Below are 17,771 nucleotides of genomic sequence, written 5' to 3' on the forward strand. Positions count from 1 at the left end.
TGCCATCCAACATCCATCAACTCATCCATCTATCCATCATTTCATCCACAATCGACCCATCCAGCCACGCATCCATCAACACATCCTCCATCCATCCACATTTACCCCTGATTTTTTATTTCCCCCCTGCGGTCATGTGACTTACTGGTGCGCAGGGCGGAGGGCGTGACCTCGATCTCGCTGGCGGCCTGGTACGGCTGGAAGGCCGAAGCGCCGCCGCCGCCGCCGCCGCCGCCGCCGCCGCCGCCGCTGCTGAGCTCCGAGGCGAACAGGTCGGGGCTCTGGGTCCCCGTGGAGCTGGCGCTGGTGCCGTCGCCCCCGTGATGCGGCTCCTGCTCATCGTACACCGCTATCAACTGGTGGAGAGGCAGGGAGAACAGAGAAGAAAGCACAGTAGATTAGATTTGAGAAAGATGACGCTTTTTTATTCGAAAATAGAGCGTAAAAAGCCTCTCAATTAAGACATACAGCAGGCTAATCTGGGATTACCTGACAGCGAGAGAAAGACGGGGATAGAGAAGTGGAGGGAGGAGGAGAGGGGGAAAGAGGAAGAAAATGGAGGAATTCGATTTGAAAAAAATGTTTCTTTGGGTTGGACATTAAAGCATGAAAACCCTCATAATTAAAACATACAGCGGGATAATCTGCAATTACCTCAGAGAAAAAGAAAGAGACAAAGAAAGAGGGATAGAAGAGTGGAGGAAAAGAAAGGAAAGTAGGCTAGATTTGAGAAAAACGTTGCTTTATATTACATAATGCAGCATTAAAACCCTCACAATAAAGGATAGATGCAGAGAGGGGAATGGAGGGATGGAAGAGCAGAGAGAGACGGGTGAAGGAGAAGAGGAACAGAAGGTAGGTTAGACTGGGTGAGGAAAGTGTTGCTTTTCCCTTTGAAATCGTTGCATAAAACCCACAAAGGGTAAGCATGATGTGTGGAAGTGATAACCGTATCTTACATAAGCTGCACCTCATAGAGAAGTGCTTCGTTTTTAAAAACATGTAGCATGGGTTCAAACAAACCTCTTAACATGTGAAATGTGTCTGTTTTTCATTTCTGTATCCATAGCTACGGAAATACCATTTCAATCTCCGCAGCATGAAATTGAACTAGTAAAAGCAGAATGAAAAATGTGTGTAATGACTTATATGACTTAAACTTATATAAAAAACTATGAGGGCTAATCATTGATTACAGTCAAGTGTGACCTTACTGGAGGCTACATGACAACTGATGTTGATTCTCCAAAAACTGCTAAATCCGGCATGGTTCCTAGTTAGGGCTGAAACCACCTTTGACAATTCAGAAATTAATTGATATTTGAACCTAAATTTAGGATTTGAATGTTTGTCGAATGCTGGAAGGACTTTTAAGTGCAATAATTAACCTGCACGTCAGACTTTGAGGATTCAGCTGCACTGACTAGTTAAGAAACACTGTTTTTTTTTTAAGAATTATTATTTTGAACAAGTAGGCCTATTATTGAAGTATTTGAGTGTTTGTTCGGAAATCACAATGAGTATTCGAAGCCTGTAAAATGGCATTGGAACCAGCCCTAATACTAATAAATAGTCCCAATCCAAGACTATGAACCTTGATATCGAGTATAAATCTACCGTGAAGTACGATAAAATGACTGGGAGTTGTCTTGACATGGGTTCAGAGACGGGACAACACACACTGGTCCTGTGTAGCTCAAATACACACAGCATGGCACTGGCTTGTTTCCCACTGGGCCCACCCAGGCTGAAGCACCAGCACTCATGGCTGTAGGGCACTTTGGATAAAAACATCCACTAACCGGCGTACCGACATGCATGTTAGAAGCACTTCAGGCCCGCACATGCATCGCAAAAAGGGACACGGGGCCGATTTAGACCTTTCGTTTCAAGCCCGCGACACCGGAGCGCTCATTACACCCGATCGCACCCTCTCCTCACTCAGAACGACTCGATCTTTTTCCCCCTCCCGCGTCTTCGCCTTCAAAGCTCTTATCCTTCGGAGATCTTATTAATTCCAGCCTCTACTGAGTCCCTTTATTAGATTAAAGATGAGATTATGCCGTCCCCCCCTGCGAGTTCCCACAAGGCCCACGTGTGTGTTCAGCTGGCTTCGGTTAGCCGCGGAGAAAATGAAAAAAATCCTTCCAACGTTTACCAGTTCAGAGGATGTGATGTAACCGTCCCTTGTGGTGTTGAGCTGGGGTGAGCGTCGGTGTAGAGACACCTCGCTCCACTCACCTATACCACCTACTTTTTAGACTCACCCTCAACTCACAGCTTCTCATGAACTATAATAACTCAGTAACTAATAAAAGGGATATTTAACAGTGCTTCAACTTGCCCAAACCGCTTCGAGAATCGAGATGTTGCTGCGATTCTTTTGGATTTACTTACTGCAAAACCTTAAAACCTTATGGAAACGGGTTCGGATGCAATGTCTTCCTCCTTTTTTTTTATACTTTATTTTTTCTGTTTTATAACACAGTAAACATGAGGTCACTCAGTTACAATGTATATAGGAGTTGTTAGTCATAGAATGGTACACTTTCATTCACATGCACTTTTGTGTTTCACAATTGCATTTACTAGTTTCAGTTGTCAGACTCTTTGTTAGACAGGTATGTATCCCATTTAGTCCAGTACTCTTCTCCCCTTTCTTTCTGTAATCTTAAACTGAATGTCATACATTCCATATTGTATATGCTGTTTACAATATCTATCCATGGGTTCAGGGTGGGAGGCTCTTTAAGAAGCCAGCGTCTTGTAATTGCCTTCTTGCTTGCTACCATGAGAATTTTTAGTAAATATTTGTCTCTGATATCCAGTTCCTTAGATATGTTTCCTAAGTAGAGAGAGAGACAAGTGAACTCAATATCAAATCCTAATATACTCTTAGTGGCAGCTTGGACATCAGCCCAGAAAGGCTGCAAGATGGGACAGGACCAGAAGATGTGGGTGTGATCTGCCAATAAGTGCCCACATTGTCTCCAGCATTGGTTCTGAAGTCCAGTTTGTTTTTATTTTATTTTTGGGGTTATGAAAAACCTCACACAGTTCTTCCAGCAAAAGTCTCTGCAACTTTGTGAGTATGTAGTAGTCATCTGAGTGTGGATGATGAGAGACCATTCCTTTGGGGAGATTTCAATGTCCAGTTCTCTTTCCCACTTTTGCTTTATGTAGTCTGTTGAGTTAGCAATGTCTTCCTCCTTGAGTATGTACAAGACAGATATATGTGAAAAATAGAAACTCAAAAGCTCAATTTCATTGGGGAAGTCCACTTTGAACCTCACAGAGACGGAAACCCTGCTGTGCTGCCTCTAGCATGTACAGAACAAAGTTCAAAATAAGCCACCGCATGGACTTTGACTCTGAGTTTTCCATTCCATTAAAGTGGATTTTAACAACAAACAGAACTTTTGGTTGTCTTTTTTACACATATATCTGTAGGGTTGGGGAAAGAACTAAGTGAAAATGAATGACAGCAATATCTTGAGGCCATTCAGGCTACACTTTCACATGCTCTTAACATGTTAACAAAATATTTCATTCAGAACGAACCTCGAAGGCGACGCTAGTTAGCATGCTGGCTAATGTGATGCTAGCAATAAACCGATCCTGGTCTGCGTGTGTGTGTTCAGTTGTAGTTTACACAGCAGCCGTACACTCAGACTTGGGCAACGACAAGAACACACACACACACACACACACACACACACACACACACGACAGCAAAAGAAAATGCATGCTCCCGAAGCCACAGGCTCTCAACTGACTCACATTACTTCAGATTCACACACAAAAACACAAAAACATGGTGAAATAGGAAGATGAACACACAGACACGGCAAAAAAACAACAACAAAGAATGCAGATTACTAAAGCCACATGCTTACAACTGACACACACATATGCAGCTGTACACACACTCACACTGCTCCACACACACACACAAATATACAGTCCCACACAAAACAAACTGAAAAAGAAAATGCATGTACCTAAAGCCACATGCTCAAAACACACACACACACAAAACAGGGCAAAACTCACAAAAAAGAAAATGCATACTCTTAAGCTCACAACTAACACACAAACTACTTCACATGCACACTCATATACACAAAAACATGGCAAAATAGAAAGACAATCACACACACTGTTACACACACTCTCTCTCTCTCACACACACACACACACACACACACACACAGACCATTCAAATTCTACTACCAGTGTTCCAGCACATTAAACCTTCGTTTCAGCCACATTTAGCCTGAGAGCAGTATAGTTTTATGGTATGTCAGACAGACACCCTGCTGAGTGGAACAGGCCCTGGAGGGTGCGCACACACACACACACACACACACACACACACACACACACACACTCTCTCTCTCTCTCTCTACAGGACTCGTTCTCCCATCAGCCCCTTCACATAAAATCAGCACACATTTACTTCAGTTAGAGCTTGCTTCACCCAGAGGTTAATGTGTAGTCACGGTAATGGCAGTAGTAAAGGTCAAAGGGCAAGTGGGGGTTTTCTGGTGGAAGTGTGTGTGTGTGCGTGTGTGTGAGAGAGAGAGAGAGAGAGAGAGAGAGAGAGAGAGAGAGAGAGAGAGAGAGAGAGAGAGACAGACAGACAGACAGAGAGAGAGAGAGAGGGAGAGAGAGAATTGGTAAAAAAAGAGAAAGGAAAGGGGAAGATAAAAAAAATATGTGTGAGGGAAAATGTGTGTTTGTGTGGGTGTGTGTGTGTGTTTGTGTGGGAGAGAGAGAGAGAGAGAGAGAGAGAGAGAGAGAGAGAGAGAGAGAGAGAGAGAGAGAGAGAGAGAGAGAGAGAGAGAGAGAATGGCTAAATAAGGGGAAAAGAGAAAGAGACTGTGGAACTTAAATGGGGAGAGAGAGAACAAAGAAGGGTGTGTGTGTGTGTGTGTGTGTGTGTGTGTGTGTGTGTGTGTGTGTGTGTGTGAATGTGCATGTATGTTAAGCATGCACGGCTGCACACGGGCCTATGTGAGCCGTCCTATGTGTGACTGTCACACAGTCCTCCACTCTTTCCTCATTAAAGCCGAGTCCAGTTGCTACACTTACCCTGCAGCCTGGCCACAACAGCTGAGTCAGCAAAACCCCCTCCGCTGACTCGCTCCCCGAGGACACCAGAGAATACGACCCCCCCCGCCCCCCCCCCCCCCCCCCTCCCCCGTTTACAACCCATATGGTTGTTATTACATGGCAGTCTGCTGGGCTGCTATGCACGCTACAGATATGGCTGTTTATTCAAGGCTTCACATCTTCAGAACGATCTGATGTTATCACTCAGCATAAAGATTCATTGATAACACTACAATAAAAGCAATAGATATGATATACGCCCCCAAGTCCCAAGAAGTCCTAGGGTCAATTATTGTTATACATTGCATTGATATTGAGATTTTTATCATTTTTATTATTGCTCCACACGTTTCATAAAGTGAAAGTAGTATCTGTGATTATGTTTTATGTATCGTCTGCACAGTTTATTGTGTCTTTTATTGATTCGCTGCAAGACCAATTTCCCTTTGAAGGATAATAAAGTTTTCTACTACTACGATGACTAATAATACACAAATCACACTTTCTTATGTCTCAGTAAGTTCTGCTGCTGCTGCGGCCATGTTGGACACCCTGCTGGGATCCAGAGTTTCTGCGACTCTTAAGACAATAGACCATGCACAAAATAAAAGCATATTAGTGGCATCAGCGGTACCAATTTCAGGTTGCCTGCAAGTTTCATGAACTTTCATGACTTTTCAAGACCGTTTTAGTGCCACTTATAATGATATACAAGACCAATGTCACTACTGAAATGAACATGAAGATGAAAAAAAAAAAAGTCTGCATAACTGGGCTGATTTTTAGCAGTATTCAAGGGCTTTTGAGGCCTTACCTATATGGTAATCAAATTCAAAACATTTCACCTTTTCAGGACCTGTAATCAGTCCCTCCAGGAACTTGCGATTTTGCGATCGCAATAATTAACGCAAATTCAAGAAATCTCCGCAATATTTGCGAGAGCTTGCAGTTTTGCAAAATTGCTGCAACTTTTCTGTATGAAATGGCCAAATCAACAGACCGCTTGTGATTTGGACCAATTGTCGCATTCGGTGTCGTGGTAACTTACGTCATCGCAGCGCGCATTCAGGTGGAAGATGAACAAAACTCACCTGCCAACAAAAATTACTGCCGTAAAATTATTACCGTGCAAAACAAAACAGAAGCAGCAAGAATCGAGGTGAGTGCAAAAATCAAGCTCTTGGAAGAGTTAATAGCTTAAACGGAGAGTGGGAGAGAATAGGGGGAGGCTGTGTGTGTGTGTGTGTGTGTGTGTGTATGTGTGTGTAAGAATTTTTTTTTTTCCTTTGCTTGCAATTTTACCACAAAAAGAGCACATAAAACCTCGCAAATTGTATCGCAATTTTTGAGAAAAGCCACAGCAAAATCAAGCATTTTTGGCCGCAATAATCACAAAAAAACTCCTGGAGGGACCTGTAAACACTCAGAATTTATTGCCAAATGCTTTGAAATCAACACAGACACTTTTTCCCCGTGATCTGAAAGAGCAGCTAGATTTGACGCTATAGTTCCGTTATTAAAAACAAAGCTGCAGTCACAAAATTCGCTTCATCTAGCGACGATGTGGCCTAGTCGGCAACAGTTGATGTTTCGTAACCAATCGGCACAGTGAGAAGTCCCACGTACGCAACCAATGAGACGCCTGCTGCTGTTTCTTCTGCTTCGGCCAAAAAATTCCCTATGCAGGAAAAACCCAACTAAACAAATCAAACACCAACTTCACTATGTTTGTGTTTCGTTCGTCCAATCAATGCACGTGAATGGGGCTGAGTATATACATCAGAGGGCATGGCCTTGGCTGATAGCAACAGTTTAGACTTTTGCTGATTGATTTCTTCTATCATTTCATAATTTAGGAAAACTATGTATAGGAAACTATGTAAGAGATACTCTGCCTACATGTTGCTCCCACTGGATGTGTTATTGTAGTCAACAGTTGTCTCTGTGCTATGAAACAGCCCCTAGTCAAAGCTAATTGCTTAGGTGTGTTGACAGGCACGGTCCTGACCCCGCCATGGGAGAAATGCTGCCACCCGTCATCTCTCTCTCTCTCTCTCACACACACACACACACACACACACAGACAGAAAAAAGGTGACATGCAATCAACAGGGGTGGTCTTCCCTGAGGAAAACAGAGGATGTGTACACCGAGAAATGAGTGTTGATTGCCCAATGAAACTGTGTGTATTTACGTAAGTGTGTGCGTGTGTGTGTGTGTGCGTCAGAGAGAGAAAGAGGGAGAATTAGAGGGACAGAAATCATGACCGCCCGTGGGTCGGTGTGCAACAGACCTTGCTCAAATAGTGTCTGCAGATACATTTTATGTTTTTTTTTTCCAGCCTACTTAGGTGCCAGATGGTGGGGTTTGACTGCCAGAAAGTTTAGACAATTCCAAGTCAATAACATCCTTGTTTTTGTGATTTCCAACTTAACTTACAGTATCTGAGTTGTACTTATGTGATAAACTACAACCATCTGGTACTGTAAGCAGGGTAAAACCCAGACAAGGAGTTATTTGCATTTTTGACCCAGGCTTGACGTGTACGCGGGCAAGCGTGTGTGTATGTGTATGTGTGTGTGTGTGTGTGTGTGTGTGTGTGTGTGCAGGCAAAACTTTCCTACTTAATGTTATGCCCACTTTTGGCTTCCTTGCACACACATCCCCTAAACCCGAGCAAAAATAATACAAAAAAAAAACAATAATTGAAAAAAAAAAAAAAAAATTACAATGGAAAGTTTGAGTCAGTCCACTTCTCAACAGTCACTTCCAGCTCATAAATCATCTTCATAACTCAGGCTAGAACAATATGCTGGCAGCCAGGCCAGAGAGAGGGAACCAAAGGTCTCTCAAAGGGGAATTAATCCTTAGAGGCTCCGGGGGGGGGGGGGGGAACAAATTTAGCGAGACACAGTCGCTGCTTGCACCACACATCAGCAATCGCCCAGTTTTATTTCATCAGAAATCCCCGAGCTTCTGCAGCAAGGCCTCAGCTCTGGCTACGAACTCCCAGACACAAATCTTTCCGAGCTGCTACATCCATCTATCGACCGCTTGATTTATTCCCTCGTCGCGTAATATAACGTCAAATCATTACAATTTCACGCCGTATCGTATTACATCAATAGACCGCATTTCCCCACGTGCCGCGCCCCACATACAGTACTCGTTCCTGCTCATTCATACGATTTATTGAATCTAAACCGCACATGTCAATAAGAGTAGAAGCATAAAACGAAACAGAACACAACGGATTCCAACAGAACAGAAGGGGAAATTTGTTTATCACTCACAGTATAAATGAGAAGAGAAATGGAAATCTGAGACATAAAAGGTGCCGCGTGACAAGGCATGCCTCCAATCAGTAGTCTTTCATCTAAAAAATTAAAGAAATTCAAAGGTCAGACTTTAACCCAGATTGCTAAAGCTCACTTAGACCATGTGATTCTCAACCGTTTTCACATCAACGACCCCTAATTTAGCACTCATTACGGCCACGGACCCCCCTTTGATGAGGTTTTGTCTCTTGGACCCAAATCTGCGAATATTTTTATCGTTAGATATGATTTTGTCCATAATTCCACTTCTATCTGTATTGTAGGTAGAGAGATAACAGTGAAACTATGATCAAAATAGTCATTCTTCTACATTCTATAATTGTGTTAACTTCTTGTAAATGAAATAATGCTGAAGTTTAACAACAATTTGCTGGGGGACCCCCTGGAATCCCCTCAAGGACCCCTAGTGGTCCCCGGACCCCACGTTGAGAACCACTGACTTAGACTTCCTGGACGGCACTGATCCAACGCACTGCTGGATATTCACTCTCCCTCGTTACACCTTCTACCATACTGTGTGCCATGCTGCCTGAATGTTTAATATGTAGAATGATATGTACAGAGTCTGGAATTAACTTTTATTTGTGCTTTGATTGGTTTTAATTTGATTGAGTGTACGGTGGCCAGCAGGGACAAAGTTAGAGAAGATGCAAAGACCAAAGACTGTATATAACGCAGGTATTCAAAATGTTATTCAAACTTTTACCGGTATTTGGCGCTTGGTCGGGGTTTAATTTCAGACCCTGGATATCCATCGTATGTCCTGGTCCCATATGCTCCAGTGTGCTCTTATGTTACCATGTTAGTTGTCAATACGTCTCTCCGTGCCAGTATCACCAAGACAAATTCCCGTGCACGTATTATACTTGGCCAAAAAGTGACTCCCGACTCTGGAAACCCGCCGCATCCAGACTTGGCCCGCTCCAGTAAACCAGGTCCATGCCAGGTAGGGGAGAAAGCAGAGCTGTCAGCAACAGGAGGGAAGTAACCACTCTCACTTTTGCCGACACAGCTTTTACAATCCAAAACATGTGGTTCCCCGGCTCTCTCCTCTCAGGGGCCAGAAAACATTGTGCAGCCCGGAGCATTTTCTCAGTTACATGCTTCAGGAACTGTGGGGAAAGTGCGAGGTTGCAACAGGCCCTTTTTCACCCCCCCCCCCCCAAAAAAAGCGACGGCAATCAAAACCCTCAGCGTCGCTCCGGCCACAGCCAAAAACCACAGAGGGGCAGAAGCTGCTCCCGGGTCAACATACCACAGACAGTTTATTTTAGCTTCAAGCACTGTCAAGCACTGGAAAAAAAAAGAAGCGAGACCTACCCTTAAAGAATTAGCGAGCACAAAATGAAAACAAACGACGGTCAATTTTTTTAAGGGACGGCAGGTAACTTAAGACCCTGAATGACAACATGATAACACTTTTACAGACCGGATCCTCTATATTTCATAGCAAGACATTGAACGATGAACCTCAGGTCATGTTGGTTTTTTCACCCCCCCCTCAAATTGATATATAACAATTTGAAAAGTGAACTCCTTATTTTCATTCTTCCACTTTCATTTATTTCTTCAGGAAATCTCCTCGAGAGTCGCGCCTCGAGACGAGACGAGACGCTGGAGGAACGCGGCTCTCGACAAGTCCGTCAGGTAAAGAAGGAAATTGGCTGTGTAAAGAGGTCTTTTTTTTGGAAGTCAAAAAAAAGAGGGCAAACAGTTTGAGAGATGTGACAAGAGTTATAGTTAGAGGGTTTTCCGCTCAAGGTGTAATGAATACATGAGGGCGGTGAAAGCTATTCATCAAGGCCACAGAGGGAGAGGTGAAGTGCGTTCTCCTCTTTCACGGGTCCTGTTTGAATTGTTAACTTAGAGGAGGAGAAGTGCAACAGTTTTTATTAGAACTTGTCCACATATGCCAACTGGTGGACAGGTTTCCCCCCAAAGCATGTCACAATACAGTGAGGGCATGCATATTAGTTTGGGTGAACTGTACAATAACACACTGTAAAAACTAACACTCAATCAAAATTTGATTCGGTACTTTAACCTTTAGATGTACATGAAATTTATGCACAGAAGTGGCCATTGTAGGAGCCCCAATGGCTTTTATTGCATGCTTGCTGAATCGCTGTTGCACTATTGGAATTGTTTGGTTTGGTGCCCAAACTGTGGCCCGCGGGCCATTTGATTTGGCCCGCCAGAGGGGGGTCAGAAATATGAGATAATTTAGAATAGATAAAAACTTGTGTATAAATATATACATAATCAGTTGTATCAAACATTTTTCAAACAATCAGTTGTATCAAATATATATATATCTTTCCAAAACATATATAAAAATTGAAATATTGATTTAACAGAAAACCCTTATTAAAATGTTGAATAAACACAAGAACTTGTTTTGGAGATTGGGGGAACTGTTGTACAGAGGTCATTGCGAAAAGAATATTGATAACAATTATATGAAAATTTGCATTTCAAAATTATCACAACATGCTTATATATTTTGGCCCGCGGCTCACTTACATTTTGGCCCACAGAGCCGAAAACTTTGGGCACCCCTGGTTTAGAGGAATTGTTTGGAAGAATCATGTTTTGCCGTTTTCAGCAGAAAGTAGGACAACTGGTAACTGGTTGATTAAGAGATACTAGAGTTTGTGTTAAAATATACCGGTTTATTTCCATTGTATAACTAATTTCCTGCAATTGTCAGGGGGGATGAATGCAGGGAAAGTGTGTGGGAGGGGGACTTTTGCAATGACTATCGATGCAGGCTGTGTTGTTCTTACAAAAGTGTTTCAAAGTGCAACATGTAATCAAAACTGACATCTGAGTCAACTCACTCTGCTTTCACAGCATCACTCAAAATGACTCACACATTTAAGTGGACTTGTCCCATTTCTACACCGAGACGCACAATGAAACGTAAGTACAGTGCGTGCAGTCGGTTCTCGCAATAGCACTCAAAAGTTAGCGCACACATGTTACCAGTAAGACCAATTTGACAACCAAAATTAAGAACCAAAAAGCTGGCAAGACACATTTTGTTCCTGACTGAGCAGAGCTGAGGGACGCTCTGAAATGTTAAATGGGCAGAAACTCACTGAAAGAATTTGTCTGGTTTTATAGTTACAGATGAAAGCTAATTAAAAACAAACCTGCATAAAATGGTGAAAAAAGATCCGTAATCACTTTATTTCAGACATTCAAATGCCTTTTAAGGCCTTCGATGTAGACAATTCAAAACTTTCTCAGACTTTTCGAGGTCCCACGGACTCTCTGATTCATTTCCATGCTCTACACTCTCTACACTCAGACAAACAGGTATGTGTACGACAAATATATCCGTGAGCCTTTATGGAAATGTGTTAATCTGAGCAGCAGAAGCTGAAGGGACAGCGGTTTGGACGTGGGACAGATGGAGCTAAGATTAGCAGAGTCTGGTAGACGAGCGGTGCAACCCCAAACTCCCACAGAGACTGTCACAGAGTGAGCCGAGGCAGAACACACACCGGCCTTGACCTGGCTGACTTTGGACATATAGGCAAAGACATACACACACACACACACACACACACACACCCCAAAGCCTATTATAGTTCCAAGGTTTTATGTTTGCTTTAAATATTTTAAGGTTTTGCGACACACACCTACTATTTAGGTGTGGGAGATTAACATTTTCATGCTTTGCTGTTTGTACCCTTTGAGTTTTGCCCATACACACACACACACACACACACACACACACACACACACACACACACACACCAAAGCCTATGATTGTTCCAAGATTTTTTGTTTGCTTTAAAGATTTTAAGGTAACGTACCATTTAGGTGAAGGAGATTAACATTTTCATGCTTTGTTGTTTGTGCCCTTTGAGTTTTGCCCACACACACACACACACACACACACACACATCAAAGAGCACACACATCATGTATTAGAGTATGAGGCATGACATTATCCAGGTGTGTGCTCACTGACCCTCACACACACTACCACCAACACACACAGTGTGACACACCCCAACACACACACACACACACACACACACACACACACACACACACACTGTAGGAGTGCGTTGTAGTCGGGTTGAGGACAATCCAGAGCGGCGTGGAACAATTCCTCGCAGCATAATGACCCGCTATCCATTTCACTTTAATACAGACAATAGAAAACATGTGGGGAAGCCACGGGGCCGACGGAGCTGAGGCCAAATTGAATAACAAGAGAAGAAAATGAAAACGGCAATCAGAGGGAGGAGGGGAGGAAGGGAGGAGGGGAGGTGATGCCGGTGATTCATTCTCAGTGATGAGAAGAGCGCTGAGTTGCGACTCTTATTCCCCGAAAGATGTGGCTCTCGTAGTCCCGCTTTTTTACTGCGTGCTCGGTGAAACGCTGCCGCACTCTGGCTGCAGGCCCGAGAGGAAGAAATCAAGTCTTTGTCTCATTTAGTTAGAAAGTTAGAAGTTAGGAAGAAGTGTCTGGTATCTGCTGGATAAGAGACAAAGTGTTGTGTATCAATAAACTGCTTCGGTTCATGCTTGCTGAACTATTGCTGCATATTGGTTTTATCATTTCCTTGCTTGTTTGCTTTCTTCTGTTTTATTTGAGGTGAGATGTACGGTGTTTTTTTGTTATTTTACCTGCATTCATTTGTAATCTGTGTTCTTCAATCGCTGTATTTTATCACTGTTTTTAATCAATTTGCTTCTACGTTTTACCACAAAGTCACATTCCTCTCTCTTTCCAGCTGTAACAAGCTAAAAGAAATGGTTTGCTAGTTGAGAGATGCAAGTCATCTATCAGTCTGTTTCTAGTGTATAACATTCAAGAAGGATCGTCTGCAGATCTAATGCAGGATAAATGCATGGACTCCCCACATGCACATGGGGAGTCGTGTGTCTGGTGGGGTTGAAATGAAACCTGAAGTCTCCGCTCTTCTGTTCCCGCCTCACCTTTCACTGTGAGAGCTGAAGAGCCTTGTTCTCGAGTTAGCCGCATCTGCCGCCTCACTTAGCCGTGACAGCTAAACGGACGACTCTGGATACTGTATAGCTTCAGGAGAACAGCTGAGGAGCGCTGACAGATAGATGTGAGTATAGCAGAGGAAAGACTGTGCAACCAATCCGCCAGACACACACACACACACAGAGAGAACATTTCCTATGGCCATACACCTAATATCGCACTTTCTAAAACGCGCTGTAAGAAAAGATTGTTGTCTGGCTCAGCAGGTAGAGCAAGGCACTGACACGGCCATGTTTAGGGGTTCAGCTCCCACTGGGGTTGCCTATACTAAAAATATACTGTATGCACTCATGTTACCGTGAGGTACTTTGGAAAAGGCATTCATCAAATGAGCTTTCACCAAGGTCTCGGAGCGGACTAAAAGATGATTTACCTCTCCCAACCTTTTTCAGCAAACCCCTCATCCTATTTTTTTTCCCCCCTAAAATGCATGATGTGTTTTTTTATGTCTTGTTTTTTATCTCTATTCATGTCCTTTCCTGCTTGTTTGTGATGAGCCTGTATATTAAAATCAGCCCATCGCCTTCTCACTCGCACCCCAACCTGAAATTAGCATTAGCATCTTTGGTGCTGTAGAGCGAGTGAAATGAATGGCTACCAAAATCCATGTCTGTGTTTGTGTGTGTGGGATGGGGGGGGGGGGGGGGGGGGTGGTTGTTAGCTAGCAGGCTAATGAGCGCCATACATCACACGCTATCAGTGCTAATCACATTGAGTGCTATATTTAGCCGCTTAGCTTCAATTACCCGTTTTCCTCGGGACCAATCAACACTTAGCGGGGGACATTGCTTCCGTAAGTGTGACCGTGTGTGTGTGTGTGTGTGTGTGTGTGTGTGTGTGTGTGAGTGAGAGAGAGAGTGTGGGTGTGTGGGTGCGTGCACAGGTGAGCCTGAGGACGCAAAGTGTGTGTTTGTGCATGTATTTAGACTGTGTGTGTATGTCTGTATGCATGTACTGAAGGTAGGTGTGTGTGTGTGTGTGTGTGTGCATGTTCAATTAACTGGGACAACCTGTGCACTGTATGAAAGGACGGGCTTAACGGCTGTTGGAAGCAAACTGCAGCTCTTTCCCTGCACTCGTGTCAGGCTGAGAGGAGTTGATTGAAAATTACAGACTGGAAACTGGGCCTGGATGTCTGAGATGCACTTAAAAAAACAAAACACTGATCATGTCCACAGAGTGAAGAGAAATAAAGGGAAACGATATGAACAAGTGAAGTTTATGTGTGAGAGTGTGGAGGATAACAGGGTGTCTGTGGGTCCTTGAAAAGTCTGAAAAAATGATGTAAATGGTTTTAAAAAAAGTATTAAAATGTCTTAAATATAGCCATTAGGATTTTTTTTCACCATGTAATGTCAGTTTTTCATTAATAACTACGCTATTTTCAATTAGGAATAAATCAAATAGGGGTATTAAAAAAAGTGTGGTTTGGGAAAGCAGAATAAGGTTGATACAATATGTGAAACATGTTTTATTTTCATTGCACCTGCTTTAATAAATACAATTGGACATCATGTCACTAAACAATTAATTCCCTTGTGTCCTTTTTTTCTTATCTGCCCATTTATAGTTTTAGCACTCTCATTAGCTATGTTCAGTCAGAAATAAGCAGGTTTTGCCAGCTTTTTGTTTCTATTTTTGCTCTAAAATTTATCTTAAATTCAATTCCAAGTAGCATTAAAAAGTCTTCCAAAGGCTTCAGTTTGGCTTCCTGAAACGTGCGGACACCCTGGATAAGAATAAGAACAAACACAGTCTATAATATATAAGCAAGTCTGCACAATCTTTTTCCCCAAATCATCATTACACAGCAGCTTTACCTTTTGCCCTGCAGGAGAGCACAAGTTGTACGGATGTAAGGCAAAACGCGGTGTAGCGTAGCGCTGCACCCTCGGTGTGACCCCAACACGGCTTGTTTTTGTCTCTTTCAGGACGGTAAACAGAAAGATATTTATCTAACCTCCGTGACCTGACAGGGGAAACAGACATGACATGTGGGCTACACTTCCCTATTTATGACTCGGCTAAACAGAGCTTGAAATATCTATCCAGAAGAGAGAGAGAGAGAGAGAGAGAGAGAGAGAGAGAGAGAGAGAGAGGAGAGGAGGGAGGAGGAGAGAACAAGGAAGGACGGCAGGGTGAAAGGGAGGATCATGGAGCGCGAAAGGGAGATGGGGAGACCGAGAGAGGGAGGGAGAGAGAGTGAAGAAGATGGAGAGCGGATGAGGGGGAGGAAAGAGAGAGGGATGAAGAAAGATAGGAGGGGATAGAGAGAGAGAGAGAGAGAGAGAGAGAGAGAGAGAGAGAGAGAGAGAGAGAGAGAGAGAGAGAGGGGAGGGGAGGGAGGAGAGAACAAGGAAGGACGGCAGGGTGAAAGGGAGGATCATGGAGAGAGAGAGGGAGATGGGGAGACCGAGAGAGGGAGGGAGACAGAGTGAAGAAGATGGAGAGCGGATGAGGGGGAGGAAAGAGAGAGGGATGGAGAAAGACAGGAGGGGATAGAGAGAGAGAGAGAGAGAGAAAGGAGGAGAGAGACAGAAAGACAAGGTGAGGGAGAGAAATGAGGGACAAGGTGAGACGGGGAGAAAGTGATAGGGAGGCGATCGGGTTACAGGAGAAGAAGAAAGGGGGAAGTGTGGGGAGGAAAAAAAAAGGAGAGAGGAGAAGAGAGAGGCGAGACCAATCGTCCGTGAGAAAGGATGGAGGGAGGAGAGGGAGGAGAGCGAGCTCCCAGGATCAAGCCGACGGTGCTTTAAACTAAGTCGTTTCTTCACAGTGTCTGGCCGAGGCGCTCAGAACAGACTGAACTGGACAGCTTCCCTCTCTCTTTGCCTGGAATTATACTGTCACTCCCTTGGCTTGGACAAGTGGAGCTGGGGAAGTGTGTGTGTGTGTAATGTAGTGTGTGTGTGTGTGTGTGTGTGTGTGTGTGTGTGAAGCAACACAGCTGGCGAGGCTCAAGCTGGCGTTGGGGCAGGTTGATTGTGTTGCACAATGAAACGGCTGCCAGCCAAGAGGAAACTACTCTTTTCGCAATAAATCACCTCAATTAAAGAAGGTGGGAAGTGTGTGTGTGGGAGAGAGAGAGAGAGAGACAGAGAGAGAGAGACTAAAGGCAGATGGGGTGGGTGGGCAGGAAGGAGGGAGAAAGTTTGAGAACGAAGGAGGAAGAAAGAGATTAAGTAAGAGAGCCAATTATATACTGTATGTATTTATCATTATAGCTATTTACAGCGTTCCCACCGTGGCCCTGATGCAAAATTCCATGACTTTACAAGACTAAATCGGAGCGCCTCCATGAACTGAAAATGTTATATTCCTTTCTGATTTGTAAATATTGTTTTTTTTTTCTAAAGGAGGGGAACAGTCTGGTTTCCACTGAAAACCACCAGCTAATGCAACAAATGTCTGAAACGAGCTAGAGAAGACATTGTGGTATTTTCCTGTACAGTCAGTGACCCCATTTTTAAAATTCCCTAATATTCCCCCGGAGAATTTATCAAACTCCCCGACGTTCCTTGTCTGGAATACACCGGAATTCCACGATATTCCAGAAATGCCACGACCAGAGGGAATCCTGGAATGATGAATAGCGCACGTTTTCAAACCAAATAATCATCTCAGCATGGTTTAAATGTATAAACTATTTCTTCTTATTTTTGAAAATTTCACATTTTATATACTGCTTTGGGAATATTGTTTCGGATACAGTGATGCCAATTAAGTAACTGCATTGTAAGATAGAGTGAGAAAGAAAGATAGAGACAGAGGGAAAGTACAGAAGGTGACTGAGAGGTGAGGAGGGACAGAAACGACAAAAGACAGAAAAAACAAAAAAAGTGAAATGGGGGGAAAAGTGGGGATTTCATCAGAGAGAGAGAGAGAGAGAGAGAGAGAGAGAGAGAGAGAGAGAGAGAGAGAGAGAGAGAGAGAGAGAGAGAGAGAGAGAGAGAGAGAGAGAGAGAGAGAGAGAGAGAGGTGTGGAGTGGACATTTCCTCTGGTCCGATGATCATCCCCCCCAGTTCCCACCGTCCCGTCTCATCCACCCCCCAGGTCTCTCACACGGCCATGTTTCTCTCGTCTCTAATCACGTCCAGGACGTCCCGTCCCGTAACGCCCACGCTCCACACAGAACGAAGACTAATTGACTGGGAAAGCCTGCTGTGCCGCAACCTCAACAAGAAACCAACACTCAAGACAGAGAGTCATGAGTGTGTGTGTGTGTGTGTGTGTGTGGGGGGGGGGGGGGGGTGATTCATATTTCTACTGAAGATGATGCGAAAGG

At 43.8% G+C, this 17,771-nt stretch overlaps 2 protein-coding genes across 7 annotated transcripts in view; one reads left to right on the forward strand and one right to left on the reverse strand.

Annotated features, from left to right (window-relative positions):
* Positions 1-17,771, forward strand: part of crema (cAMP responsive element modulator a) — a 492,677-nt gene that overhangs the window by 342,725 nt on the left and 132,181 nt on the right. The gene's annotated exons all lie outside the window — the stretch shown is intronic.
* The window catches only part of pard3ab (par-3 family cell polarity regulator alpha, b), a 272,576-nt gene that overhangs the window by 164,950 nt on the left and 89,855 nt on the right, over positions 1-17,771 (reverse strand). For all 6 annotated transcript variants that reach the window (XM_071906610.2, XM_071906609.2, XM_071906608.2 and 3 more), the window contains exon 3: positions 146-356. In XM_071906610.2, the coding sequence (XP_071762711.2) occupies positions 146-356 (211 nt within the window). The remainder of the gene's footprint in view (positions 1-145; positions 357-17,771) is intronic.

The sequence above is a fragment of the Centroberyx gerrardi genome, chromosome 13 (genome assembly GCF_048128805.1).
Source record: "Centroberyx gerrardi isolate f3 chromosome 13, fCenGer3.hap1.cur.20231027, whole genome shotgun sequence".
NCBI classification, from domain to species: domain Eukaryota; kingdom Metazoa; phylum Chordata; class Actinopteri; order Beryciformes; family Berycidae; genus Centroberyx; species Centroberyx gerrardi.